Source organism: Mus caroli, chromosome 4 (assembly GCF_900094665.2).
Source record: "Mus caroli chromosome 4, CAROLI_EIJ_v1.1, whole genome shotgun sequence".
In the NCBI taxonomy this organism is placed as follows: Eukaryota; Metazoa; Chordata; class Mammalia; order Rodentia; family Muridae; genus Mus; species Mus caroli.
In genome coordinates this window covers 66,983,378-66,996,254 of record NC_034573.1, presented here as the reverse complement: position 1 = coordinate 66,996,254, position 12,877 = coordinate 66,983,378, and the positions used below count along the sequence as shown (strand labels likewise).

The 12,877-nt window shown below is 38.1% G+C and overlaps 1 protein-coding gene across 2 annotated transcripts in view; it reads left to right on the top strand.

Moving 5' to 3' along the window:
• Positions 1–12,877, top strand: part of Rasef (RAS and EF-hand domain containing) — a 69,573-nt gene that overhangs the window by 50,121 nt on the left and 6,575 nt on the right. For both annotated transcript variants that reach the window (XM_021160795.2, XM_021160794.2), the window contains exons 13-16: positions 431–512; positions 1,661–1,775; positions 4,682–4,801; positions 8,691–8,767. In XM_021160795.2, the coding sequence (XP_021016454.1) occupies positions 431–512; positions 1,661–1,775; positions 4,682–4,801; positions 8,691–8,767 (394 nt within the window). The remainder of the gene's footprint in view (positions 1–430; positions 513–1,660; positions 1,776–4,681; positions 4,802–8,690; positions 8,768–12,877) is intronic.

Sequence of the window (12,877 nt, the reverse complement as noted above, 5' to 3'; positions counted from 1 at the left end):
CACACACACACACACACACACACACACACATATATATATATATATATATATATATGTATATTTATGTATATATACACACAGACACATATATACATATACAATGTTATATGCATGCATATACTTAAAATATATAAAGAGAACACATATAACATATATATGTATGTGCATACACATACATAGTGTTGCATGCATACATATGGGTTTTGGTTTAACCATCCTGGAAAAAAGAACTGTGCTTTCTCTATTTTATAGAGCCACCCCTTCATTGAATCAGCCTGGCTTCAGATAGAGCATCTATATTTACACACATGTGATCTAAGTTATTTGAACCTCAGTCTTTGAAAGCCAAGTATATTTCTTTTTACTTTGGCTTTAGCTTTCCTATCATCTAAGTCACAAGCTTAGAGAATTACCTGTCTTTCTGTTTCAGGAGTTGATTTCCAAATGAAAACTCTGATTGTGGATGGTGAACAAACAGTTCTTCAGCTCTGGGATACAGCTGGGCAAGAGAGGCAAGTGCTTTTCATAATATTTTGGATTAAAAAAATACAAAGGCAAGCCTCATAGGGTTGGCTATACTATTGTTATTTGCAATATATTACTGTGTGTTAAGATATTGTATTTATAACTATAAGGTGTATATGTAATAATAAGGCTCATCTTCCCAATATCTACTTTCATATTTATGTGTTATTTGTATGAGAAGAAGGTGTTTGAACTTCACTGAGATGATGTTTCATTTGTACATCACACTTCACTGTGGAGAGGAGACAGCATTTCTGAATGCAGGGTACTTATTTTTGAAGCAGCAAATGATGGTTGAGGAGACTGTTAAATTTCCTTGATTGAGGGGAGTAATAATACCAGATAAGTGACGCACTCTGGTGATTCCACAGCTTAACATTTTTGCCCATAACCAGAAGTATGAAGCAAAAGTTTTAATCTTCTCTTGTTCTCTGTGGGTCAAAATTTATTCAAGTATGCAATGAACATTTGAGATTCCTGTGTCTGTGCCATGCTCTATTCATTGTATGAAGCTTTAGTGATGAACATAGTGAAATGATTCCTGCTCTTGGTCACTACAGATTTCACCGCATTGCTTTTCCCTTTTTTACCATTTGGAGATAGGTTACAGTCATGATACAACTTATTCCCAGGTTCCTCTCTATTGGCCCCTTAATAAATGATCTCCTTTCATGTAATAAATGAAACAAACACAAAACCCACTCTAGTTCTTTCAGAACACTATTATCCAGCATCAGAAGTTCTACCATTTGTATTTTGGGGTATACGTATAAACACGTGTACACGTGTGCATATGAGGGTCATATCACTCAATATCGGATTTCTTTTTCAGTCACCCTCTGCCTCCTTTTGAAGCAGCTTTGGTGTTCCACCTGTCTGGTAGCTAGTTCCTGGGGCTAATTTTGTTTTCATTATGCTTTTACCATTGTTGTGGCTAAAGTTTGGGGTTGGGAGACATTCTTGGGATTGTCTGGAGAAAGGATGGGCTTCTTCAGTGCTCTTAATGAAGTTTATCAGTAGTGTTTATTATTGGAATAGGTTATAGAAAATAAAATCCAAAGGCATAGTAGAGAAGAAGTGAACAGGAACGATGAGATGGATGGAAGGCAATGAAATTGTGTTTTATCTTTTCCAGATTTAGGAGTATTGCCAAGTCTTACTTCCGAAAAGCAGATGGTGTCTTACTGCTATACGATGTTACTTGTGAGAAAAGCTTTCTTAACGTCCGAGAATGGGTGGATATGGTTGAGGTAAGGAGTATAACGAAGAGATAGAAACCTATTCAAGGGAGGCATGAGCTGTCAAGAGATCCAGCTTTGTGCTGGATGACTAGGCGCTAGTGACCTCTGCAGCCTTATCTCCTCCCAGGGACTTTTCTGAAGTTGAAGATACTTCTTCAAGTAGCTTCTGAAAATAGCTTCTGGGCTCTTTGCTAAATAAAATATAGAAACCTTGTGTAAACAATTGGAAACACAGGTAACTAAGAAAGCAACTTTTACAAACAGGAAAATAGTAGAATTGGATGCACAGTATGGCAGGAATTTTATAAGCAGCTGAGATAGCACTGGAGTGTTAACAAGGGCTAAGATTGAAAGCTGACCTTGTTTTAGTTGTGATGTGGAATTTTCAGATATCACAGATATGTTAGAAATATGAATGGGCATTGGGGGACTTCAGTGTCAAGATGGCTATGTCTCCACTTAAGTACCTTTCATAACCACAGGAAGAATTTTTAAAAATAGGACATATACTAGGAAATGTTACTAACAAGCATATAAACAACAGGGTCCTATCTTGAAAATATAAATGAGTAGTAAATACAATTTCCTAAATAAGCACATCACCTGTATTTTAAACATATTAAATTAAGTGGCTAAAGACAAGTGCTGTTTGATCTCAAGTGTGCCTGTGTATTAATAGTCTCTTCTTTGACTACAGAATTAATGGAAGAGATATTGTGTGATTGGAATAATTCTTGGAGGTGAAACATAAGTATGACCTTTATTCTACCAGAGCATCAGTCACTATAAATTCAGTTGAAGTTACTCTCATTTCTGTAATATTTTGCTTGATAAAATTATCTATATATTATATTATTTCTACAACATCTTAAAAAATAAGACAGAAATAAGCAAATTTTACTTATGGGAACCCTGAGGCATAGAAAATATATGGCAAGTTCTTAATAGTATTATGTAGAGATGGAATGAATAGAACTCACAACCTTTTGTTTCAACATTGTCCATTACTGTGGCAAAGGACAAGAGTGAGTTACAAATGAATAGCAGTTGCCTTGATGAAACTAAAGGAAGCTTAAGGTGTGAGCAAGAGAGCTTCCTGCTATTGAATAGAATACAGTGGGCTGGAGCACAGAGTACTCTGGCAATCAGCTTATCATTAATATTTGGGACTTAGTCTCTGTTTTCTGGCTTTGTATATGCTGAAGAACATGCTCAGAAAATCGCAGTTAAAAAGGCCAGGGCAGCCAATGAGGAAAATGTCCTTCCTTTAAGTGAGGCAATGATTTGCTTACTATAAGTGAAATTTCCAGCCATCCATATCACTTTCTCATGGGATCTGAAAAGGATGAGCTCGTAGAGTTTTTATGACAGATAAGGCAGGTGTCAAACTGCATTTGGATCTCCCTGTAGAAAGGATGGCAAGAAAGAGCCTTCCCACAGGCCTGTTCTAAGGTGAAACATTGAAGTTATAACAGTCCCTATTAATTAGGTTAAAAGAAAGGGGGGGCACCATACTAGTGGCAGACATGGTAAAGACAGATGGCTAAAATAAAAATATAGTAAAGAAATGGCAAAACAAGAAGGAATGGGGGTTAAAGGGACAGAAGAGTAAAGAGAGTAGAGTTCAGGACTGTGATGAGGCAGCGAGACCAAGTGGCCTTCACAGAGTAAGCAGTGTTTAAGTCCATACTTGAAGGGACACTACATTCTGTTTCTAAGACGTTAGAATCTCATTTAGATACAGCTCCTTGGCTAGTGTTACTAATTGTCTTCACTGTGAATTCTGAGGAGATCACCAAAGAAGATAGTTCATGAGCATCTGAACATGTGGAGCAATAAGTATGGATGAGGGCCATGTACTATTTGCTGCCTTTTGCATGAAATACATTTATATGTCAGAAGTCAAAGATACAAAATCAAACACAGTCTTTTGTTTGGCCTATGTCTGATCCTGTATGAGGACCATACCAGACTGAGTGAGCCTGCCATTTAAGCATGTCAGTTTAATTCACATGTGTTTGTGGTAGGACTGCTGCTTATCCTAGCTGTGAACCTGAAACTTGTGTTTCTGTTCTGTCATATATAGTAACAGGACAAGATGAAATATGCCCTTGAGGTCTTCACCTCCAGATGTGAGCCTCTGACTCCTGTAAGGATTCTATTATCATGTGGAAGTCTGCACATAGTGATTGAGTGGTTTTGGAATCTATGACTTAAGAGGATTGATAGCTAGGAATATTTTTGCTTTGTTGTAAATTAGAGTAGTGTGTGTGATACCTTGAACACAGTTTTATTCTAGGATATATGAAGAATTATCTATACTTTGTCCATGGGATAAAACTGTTGATGTGGAGTGACCATTGTTTTAAGGAGACATTGTCACCTACATTCTGTGGACATCCCACCTGAACAGAATTCTGTGGTCATGCCATTGGGTCATGAAGTGATTATTTTGCACTGTGCACTGTGGATTGCACAGCTGGTTTTTCTCATATCATTTACCATTCCTATTATCCAGGAATGGAATATTTCCGATGTGGGGCAATATAGTCACTTTGGACCCAAATTGCAATATAGTCACTTTGGACCCATATCATCAGCTTTACAAATTCTTATTTCACCTCTTTGAATTTCATAATTCAGTTATAAATGGGGAAGTAGGGTGATTATGCTTCAAAGCATGTTGAGTTTTAAACATATTCTTGACTTTAAGCAATTTAATGTTTAAATGAGCACTAAGACACATACAATGAAAATAGCTATCAATTTTGTTCTATAACTGAAAATGATTAGGAATAGTAAATTTGGTGCCTTGAGACAATTGGACAATGACAGCTACTGGTACCATTGTTATAGCACCATACCATAGTTGGTTCAGTGTTTGATGTATTTCTACTTCTTTTCTTTCCTGGTAGGATGGAACCCACAGAACTATTCCTATCATGTTAGTAGGAAACAAGGCTGATCTTCGTGATGTTGATAATGCAGAGAAACAAAAGTTTATATCAGCATATCTTGGAGAAAAACTGGCCATGGTAAGATTTGGGACTTGTCCAAAATGAGCTCATTGTTTTCAGAATCAGGGGTCAAACACTTCAGCCTTTGAAAACCTGTACTTTGATAGGATATTTGACCTTCCTATCAATAGATTTCTCTAATTCTGCTTAACAGTAATTAGGTACTCATATGAAGGTCAGATGACCCCATCACTGTTTTCCTCGTGTTTGGATTTTGTGAAGATCAGGGAAATGTTTCCCACTTTTCTTGATAGATGCTGCTGTCTGTGGGAATTTATCTCTAGTACAGGAATCCTGTTGAAAACGAAGTTATTTTTAGAAGATATGATTGGCTGCAGAGAGTTGTCTTCCCAGTGATAGAAGTGTAGCAGTATATTTGCTGATGGAAAGCAATGTGAAGGCTTGGTTCTTTTCTCTAAGAATTGTGCTTAGTAGGAATTATCTAAAATTGTTTGCACCCCTGGATTTGTACAAAGAATGAGGCACACTCCTACTCTGAATGCTAACGTATACATTGTTAACCTGTTATTACTATCATTGTTCAAAGATTTGTGCTCTTGACTCTTCTGGATCATAGTAGGAAGCTGGGCAATAGAACCAAACAAGGTTGCCTGATGAAAATGTGATTTGATGATGATATTCACTTCTGTATCAAAACAAAGAGCCCATAGGGGCAAATAATTATGGGAAGGTAAAGAATTGTGTATTAAATAATAGTAAACGAAAGCTAAATGCAACAAACATAAAAACTAGTCACAGAAGATCAATACTATGGGCAAAACTTCATTACAGACTCAAACACACACACACATACACACACACACATACACACACAGACACACACACACAGACACACACACACAGACACACACACAGACACACACACACACACACACACACACACACCTGAACAAATCAAAGCTCACACTACTCCACTATTCTGTATTGCATTATATTGGAGTCTTCCTTCACTGAGTGTGTGTGTGTGTGTGTGTGTCTGTGTGTTTGTGTATTTTGCTTGTGTATAGGTGACAGTCTGGAAACAGTTATCATCTTGTGTATCTGACTGCTCTGGAGTCAGTTCTCAGCATGTGTAGTTGGCTGTGTTGGAGACAGTCATCAAATTATATGTTTACTATAGTGGAGTTACCCTACATTGTATATGTAGTCCAGTGTGTTGGAGACTGTGTCAGCCTGTGTAGTTCACTGTGTTGGAGTCAGCCTTTACTTTGTATAATCCAGTGTGTTGGGGATAATTGTCATACAGTGTAGTTCAGTTTTTGGAGACAGTTATACTGTTTATTACACTAGGTTAGAGATAGGCCTTACCCATATTTATTTCTTCATACTATGTTAGAAACAGTCCTGACTAAGTGTTGTTCACTGTATTAGAGATTCTTGTTGGTCTGTGTAGTTCACTGTGTTGTAAACAGTTATCACTTCTGTGTATTTCACTGTGCTGCAGATAGTTCCTTGTGAATTACATTGTGCTGAATAAAGTTATTACTCTGTGTATGACACCATGTTAGACAAATTCATCACACTGTGTAGCTCAATGTGTTACACCCAGTCCTCACCCCAGTGTATTACACTTTGATGGAGGCAGTCCTTACCTGTAGTAGCTGAGAAATCCCTCTGTGCTGAGAAATCCCTCTCTCTGTGTTGTATACCATGTTAGAAACAGTTCTCATGCCTATGTAGTTCATTGTTTTGTATAAAACCTTTACTTCTGTATACTTCATTGTGCTGAATACAATCTTTAACCCTATGCCTTATACTTTGTTGGTGATAGTTTTCACCTTGAGTCATTCACTGTGTTGCACATTGTGTAGGTGGCTGTTTTAGGAACAATTCATAAATGTGCACTTCACTGAGTTCAGCCATCCTCTCCTCTCCAGTTCCTTATGTTTGAGAAAGTACTTTTCTTCTATGTAGTTCATTGTGTTGGTGAAGCTCTTTATCCTGTGCCGTTAGCGGTTTTGGACACAGATCTTACTCTATGTACTTCACTCTACTGGAGACATTTCTTATCTTGTTTATTGCACTTGTTGGAAACAGCTCTCACCCATGAGACAATCCTCTACCTGCATTTTTTACTCTCAGGAGCAGTCTTTCAATCTACAAAGTCTATTCCTTTTGTTCTCAATGTGATCTTACATTTTTGGTTCACACACCAGGGGTTTTTCACTTAGCCTTTTTCAGACCTAGGATCTATGCTTGGCCTCTCCTAGCTACAGTCTGAGTTTTCACTTGCTCCCTTCTGCATCCTCTTACTTAATCCTGTCATTCTCCAGATTTACTTTACTTCTTCCTGTCAGCCCTGTCATACATAACCATCGCCAGTGCTGTTTCTACTACATATGCATTTGCGAATTGTATAGATTTTCCTGTCAGTTTGCTTATATAAACCTGGTGAACCTTTTCTTATTGCCAGCTTTTCTCTCTAGGTGCTACAGAGTAGTTGCCAAATCTTTCCCTTGAATTTTGTGTTAATATTGAATCTTCATCCAAGGCTATTGTATCTCTAATTGCCCTTTATTAAAAGAATTTGTCTTGATCTTGGTTTACAATAGCATACAAAAATAACTGTTGGAATTGCTTCAAGTACAAAATACTGTAAGGTTTTATGACAGGAAGACCTGGTAGATACTTTTCAGAATTAGAAACAACTTAATGATTACCAGTGAATCAAACCAAAAATAGTTTAAGTGAGATAAGGGCAACTTAGATATTAGAAGGGCAGGCGCGAGTGTCCTGAGATCTGTGGGGATTTAGGCCACTAGAGAAGAGATTTATGAGGTAAAGAATATGATCTAGGGTAAAACTGGAAGATTATCTCAACTCAAACAGTGTCCTATTGCACTTGAATATTATCTAAGCACCCTCTCAGAAGCAAAGGGGAGGGAGGATAGGGTGAAGAACTCAGGGAGGGAGGACCCAGAAGGGGGCAACATTTGTAAATAAATAAAAATAATTTAATAAGAAAAGAGAGTCATTTAAAGGTTATAAGCAGAGGAGTAACATAAGCAACTATACCTCGGCAACCACTGGGAGTTGTCTCTGGATGGGAACATTTCACTTCAGCAAAGTAGGAGCTCTGGTAAGAGAGGCTGAGAGTATGAAGGAGTAAGCCTTAGCCAGTGCACCAAGCAGACACATTCTTTTCCTCCTCATTGAGACCAGATATTGCTATGTAGTCAAGGTAATCCTAGTAGTTACAACTGATCTAATACTGCAAACACTCTTTTGATATTTATGTAATTCCTGAATGGCTACCTTAAACTGTCATTTTCATCTGTCTCAAATTATTTGAAGGAAATATATGTGCTTGACTATTATAAAGAAACATCCTCAAAATGAAATTTTGTTTTGTTTTTAATATAAAATAGAAATCTTTTGATTAGGAACTATTCCTAAAATAACTATGTGTAGACTTTTTGTTTGTCATTTGCTTATTTGTTTGTTAGAGGGTCTAATATATCAGGTTGAATTTGAATGGATATCTGCTTCTACCTTTCTAGTACTGGTATTCTAGGCAAGTTCTACTACATGTCAGAGTGATCTTGTGTTGTTTGTTGTTTATGAGTCTTGAAACTCTGGGACTTACTTTTCTTAGCTGTTACTTTTAGCATTCTTGATAGAAACACACACACACATACACACAGACACATTTACTGTCATTTTTTCAAAATAAGTTATTTTTCTGTGTAGCATTGACAGTCTTGAAACTCTATCTGAAGAACAGTGTAGCCTTGAAATCCTAGATCAGGCTGCCTTTGCCTCCCAAGTGCTGGTAGTTAAGGTGTATGCCACCATGCTTGGCTTAAAAAATGTTTTTAGTGAAATAACAAGTTTCAGAAAATTTTATCAAAGCCTTCACTGGATTGTGTATGCTTCTTTTCTACAGACCTATGGGGCATTATTCTGTGAAACAAGTGCCAAAGATGGCTCCAACGTGGTGGAAGCTGTTCTCCATCTTGCACGGTAAAGTTTTGTTATGTTTAGAAATCTCAGTTCAAATCAATTTTGACTTACTTAATGGATATGTCAAATTCCTTCATTATAGCACTCAGTTAAAATATCTGCTGCCAAACATAGCTCTGTCAGTCATGGTAAGGAAAGCAGTTCATGTGCTTATTATAAAATCTAATAATTTTGCATGTTCATTGTGAACATTGTCTAAATACTTTCCTACCAAACAAATGAGATGATGATATATAGTTGCAGTATTTTTAAACTTTCCTCAAAATAGCACCAAGAAAGGTAATAATTGACTAATAGAATCATCTCTTTAAACCAAAATATACACACAACAGTAATAACAATGGTTATTAATCTAACTAACTATATATTAGGACATTTTCCTGATCAAATAGAGTATAGAAAATCAAAATATCAAATTGCTTATCATACCAGTTGGAATCACTGTCAGAATTGTTCACTTTGTAATTATTAGAAGACGTCAGTCATGTCGAGAATATGTAGCATTTTATCATGTGGCTTAGAGTAAAAGTCATTAGAAGACTTGTATTTGTGCATGTCAGTTCTTCAGATGTTCTTAGACATGTCAGTACTATCTCCCTGATTTGTTTAGTGTGTGTTCTAGTTAGGTTTTTGTCAGCTTGACATAAGCTGTTGCTATTTGAGAAGAGGTAACTTTAATGGAGACAAGACTCCCATCAGATTGATCTGTGGACAAAACTCTGGGGCATGTCCTTCATTAATAATTGACTTGGTACCTGTATGTGTGCTACCACCTCAGGGCATTTGGTCCTGGGTTATATAAAAGAGCAGGCTGAGCAAGCCATGAAAAGAAAGCCAATAAGCTACATTCCTCCATTGCATCTGTTTTTGTTTCTGCCTCCAGGTTAGGTTCTGAATCCCATGATGAACTGGTGTGTGGAACTATAAGCTAAAATAAATTCTTTTCTTCCCACATTCCATTTGGTAATTGTGTCATAGTAATTGAAACCCCTACTAAGAGTATTAAGTGAAATATTCTGGGTCCACACACAGAATCTCTGGTCTACAGTCAGGGGAGGCTGTATATTATGCTGACAACTAAATTTGGATATGTCTCCTAGGAGGTACTTGATCTTAAGGCATGAAAGGGGCACAGAGAGGAGTTAAGGCTTGGTATTATGAGAAGTCAAGTGAGGCTATTGGTGAAGTTGCAGCCTCAGTTGCAGTCAAAACCCAGAGGTTGACAGGGTCCTAGAAGCTCAGTACCATGTAGCAGGGTCAGAGTCCCTGAAGAAAGCCAAGGAGAGTCTGTTGGTGAAAATGTAGTCCAGTTGCTGCAGAGATGCCAGTACCATGGGAGTGACCATCAAAAGAAGCAGTTTCAACATGCAACTGGCCTCTGAGCTATGCTGTGTGTCTACTCTCCATGGCACAGGAGTCCACATTTAGAGACATTGGAGTTTTAGAGAGACTGGATATTTTTGAGAAACTTTGAATTTTGAAATATGTGCTAAAGAGGCTTAGTTTTAAAAGTGTTTGAATTTTTTTAATTGGGAATTTATTTCATTTACATTTCCAAAGCTATCCCAAAAGTCCCCCACACGCTCCACGACCCACTTCCCCACCCACCCACTCCCACTTCTTGGCCCTGTCGTTCCCTTGTACTGAGGCATATAAAGTTTGCATGACCAATGAGCCTCTCTTTCCACTGATGGCCTGCTAGGCCATCTTCTGAATCATATGCAGCTAGAGACACGAGTTCCTGGGGGGTGTGGGGTACTGGTTAGTTCATATTGTTGTTCCACCTATAAGGTTGCAGATCCCTTTAGCTCCTTGGGTACTTTCTCTTGCTCCTCCATTGGGGGCCGTGTGATCCATCTAATAGCTGACTGTGAGCATCCACTTCTGTGCTTGCTAGGCCCTGGCACAGTCTCACAAGAGACAGCTATATCTGGGTCCTTTCAGCAAAATCTTGCTAGTGTATGCAATGGTGTCAGGGTTTGGAAGCTGATTATGGGATGGATCTCTGGATATGGCAATCTCTAGATGGTCCATCCTTTTGTCTCAGCTTCAAACTTTGTCTCTGTAACTCCTTCCATGGGTGTTTTGTTCCCAATTCTAAGAAGGGGCAAAGAGTCCACACTTTGGTCTTGGTTCTTCTTGAATTTCATGCATTTAGCAAATTGAATCTTATATCTTGGGTATTCTAAGTTTCTGGGCTAATATCCACTTATCAGTGAGTACATATTGTGTAAGTTCCTTTGTGATTGGGTTACCTCACTCAGGATGATGACCTCCATGTCCAACCATTTGTCTAGGGATTTCATAAATTCATTCTTTTTAATAGCTGAGTAGTATTCCATTGTGTAAATGTACCACATTTTCTGTATCCATTCCTCTGTTGAGGGGCATCTGGGTTCTTTCCAGCTTCTGGCTATTATAAATAAGGCTGCTATGAACATAGTGGAACATGTGTCCTTCTTACTGGTTGGAACATCTTCTGAATATATGCCCAGGAGAGGTATTGCGGAATCCTCTGGTAGTACTATGTCCAGTTTTCTGAGGAACTGCCAGACTGATTTCCAGAGTGGTTGTACAAGCTTGCAATCCCACCAACAATGGAGGAGTGTTCCTCAAGACTTTAGAATTTTAAAAAATGTTTTATATTGTTATACTAGTATTGACATTTTGGGGATAAATAAGAAAAGAACAGATAGGATGTTACAGTATTGAGTTTGCGTTTTAAGTTGACAAGGAGGCAACTGTCCTCCCTAGGCTGTGTTTTGTTTTGTTTTGTTTTGTTTTTGTTTTGTCAACTTGACAAAAGACTCTGTGCAGAGAACAGCGCAATCAAAACACCTTGTAAGCAAGCGTGTGGATCATTGTCTTGATTGGTGATTGAAGTGGGAGGGCACAGCCCACTGTGTGTGGTGCCAATCCTGGACAAGTGGTCCTGGATTGGATAAGAGAGTAGGTTGAGAAACCGTAGGAAGCAAGCCAGTAAGCAGTGTTTACCTGTGGCTTCTACTTCAGTTCTTGCTTCCAGGTTCCTCCCCTGGCTTCTTTGTATGGTGGACTATGGCGTGGAATTGTAAGCTAAAATAAACCCTTTCCTTTTCAAGTTACTCTTGGTCATTATGATGTTTTATAACAGCAATAGAAACTCTAAGACACTCTGCCCCTTATGGAAACATGACTTCTTGCTGTAATAAAGGAATTATGTATCTATCAAACCCCAAACACTCACAAAATCTAAGGACAGTAATGTCTAATTACAGACAAACAAGTACATAGTTTTCTTCATGCAGTTCTTTTTCTGGTCATTTTTAACTTATGTAAGAATCATTAGCATGGAAACAGACGTTTTAATTAGTGACTGGGGTTTATAGCACCTTTTAAATCATACTCCTACCAACAGAATGCTTGGAGTGTGGTCTTGGAAAAGATTACTACCTTGAATTGAAAAAAAAAAAAAAAAGAAAGAAAGAAAAGAAAAGAAACTGATAAGAAATAGGCCTCAGGTCTTCCAGAGGTCTGAGGAACATCTGTTTGTGGCAAAGAACAGAAGGTGCCCTGGGCTCAGACTAGGTGTCATTGAATAATTTCGGCATTAGCAACAACAGACCAGGGACTCCCACCTCAGTCAATGAAAACACCTGCTTAAAGGAAAACAGCATTGACATTACGTATAGCCTGGAATAGGGATATTTAAGTACAGTCTCTGAATATGTGGATTCTTGTTTTGTTTTGGCCAGAGCTAATGTTACATGTGGTAGATAGTAGCCATTTCCATACTTTTATCTATAAAGTCAATGAGGACTGTGTGCATTGACACCACTGGGAGCAGCAACTCTTTTGTCTAAACAAAATACATATACTGAAGGGGGCAATTTCAACAAAACAGTGTTTGCACTTAAGTCTTTGCAGGTAGTAGGCTTTAACTTTTTAAAATGATAGTCTTTATGTTGGTCTGGGTAGAGAAGATGCATCTTTGGGAGCACATATAGGTAGGAAAGAACCCACAGGTCTTACAGAATTGCTGGGCCAAGGCTTAGTAAGAGTCAGCATTGGCTCTTCCGGCCTGAACAGCACCTGGGTAGCTAGAGCGCAGGGTCGGCTGACACCCGCCAG